The sequence below is a fragment of the Corvus kubaryi genome, unplaced genomic scaffold (genome assembly GCF_017639235.1).
Source record: "Corvus kubaryi isolate FWS band 111438036 unplaced genomic scaffold, C.kubaryi_AGA036_p1.0 split1-37355, whole genome shotgun sequence".
Lineage (NCBI taxonomy): Eukaryota > Metazoa > Chordata > Aves > Passeriformes > Corvidae > Corvus > Corvus kubaryi.
The window spans coordinates 187814-188930 of NW_024582078.1; the positions used below are offsets into that span (position 1 = coordinate 187814).

Consider the following 1117-nt stretch of genomic DNA (forward strand, 5'->3'; position numbering starts at 1 on the left):
GGTCACTCTTGGGGGTCTGTGGGGTCCCTCTGGTCTTTTGGGAGGTCTGGGGTGTCTTCCTGATCTTGGGAGGAACTGCGGGAGCCCCTCTGGTCTCTTGGGGGTCTGCGGGGACCCTCGGGTCTTTTGGGGAAGCTGTTGGAGCTCTTCTGGATCTTTTGGGGGTAGCCTGGGGTGTCCTGTGGGGGTCCTGCTGCTCTTGGGGGTGGGAGGATGTTGCTTTTGAGGGTAGCCAGTGTGTTGTGGGGTTGCGGTTTGCCCTCCCCTGTGCCTCAGTTTCCCCGTGGCACGTGCGGGGGATGTTTTTGGGGGTCTCACTGATCCCACTCCCCAGCTTGCCCACGCCATCCGCCTGCTCCTGGAGTACACGGAGACGCCCTACGAGGACAAGCTCTACAGCTGTGGGGAGGGTAAGGGGGGGGTCAGGGGGTCCCCACAGCACCCCCAGCTTCTCTGGCTTTCGGGGGGGGGGACACACACACGACATCACCCAACTCCCCCTTCCCTTCCAGCTCCCGACTACGATAAGAGCCAATGGATCAACGAGAAGGAGAAGCTGGGGCTTGACTTCCCCAATGTAGGTGGTCTGGAGCTGGGGGGGGGTTACGACTGGGGGTGTCCCAATGTCCCAGTGTCCCCATGCCCCGCTGTCCCCTGCAGCTGCCCTACTTCATCGATGGCCCCACCAAGCTGACGCAGAGCAACGCGATCCTGCGCTACATCGCCCGCAAGCACAACATGTGTGAGTGCAAGGGGGGACTTGGCTGGAGTGGGGCTGGAGCTGGGGCTGGAATTAGATTGGGGTTCGGTTGGGTTGGGTTAAAGTTGGGGTTGGAGTAGGGTTGAAATTGGGTTGGGAGTTGGAATTGGAGCAGGCTTGGAGTTGGATTGGGGTTGGGGTTAGAGTAGGGCTGGAATTGGGTTGGGATTCAGTTGGGCTTGGGTTGGGGTTGGAGTAGGGGTGGAGTTGGATTGGGGTACAGGTTGGAGTAGGGTTGAGCATGGGGTTGGAGCTGGAGTTAAATGGACCCACAGCCAGCAGTAGGGCGGGTTTGGGGCAGCAGGGCTGGGTCAGGGCGGGTTTGGGGCAGCAGGGCTGGGTCAGGGAGGGTTTGGG

The 1117-nt window shown here is 61.1% G+C and overlaps 1 protein-coding gene across 1 annotated transcript in view; it reads left to right on the forward strand.

The window, feature by feature from the left end:
• LOC121657705 (glutathione S-transferase 2) overlaps positions 1 to 1117 on the forward strand; it is a 5695-nt gene that overhangs the window by 3698 nt on the left and 880 nt on the right. Inside the window, exons 2-4 of the mRNA XM_042013689.1 lie at positions 335 to 410; positions 513 to 577; positions 661 to 742. Of these exons, the coding sequence (XP_041869623.1) occupies positions 335 to 410; positions 513 to 577; positions 661 to 742 (223 nt within the window). The remainder of the gene's footprint in view (positions 1 to 334; positions 411 to 512; positions 578 to 660; positions 743 to 1117) is intronic.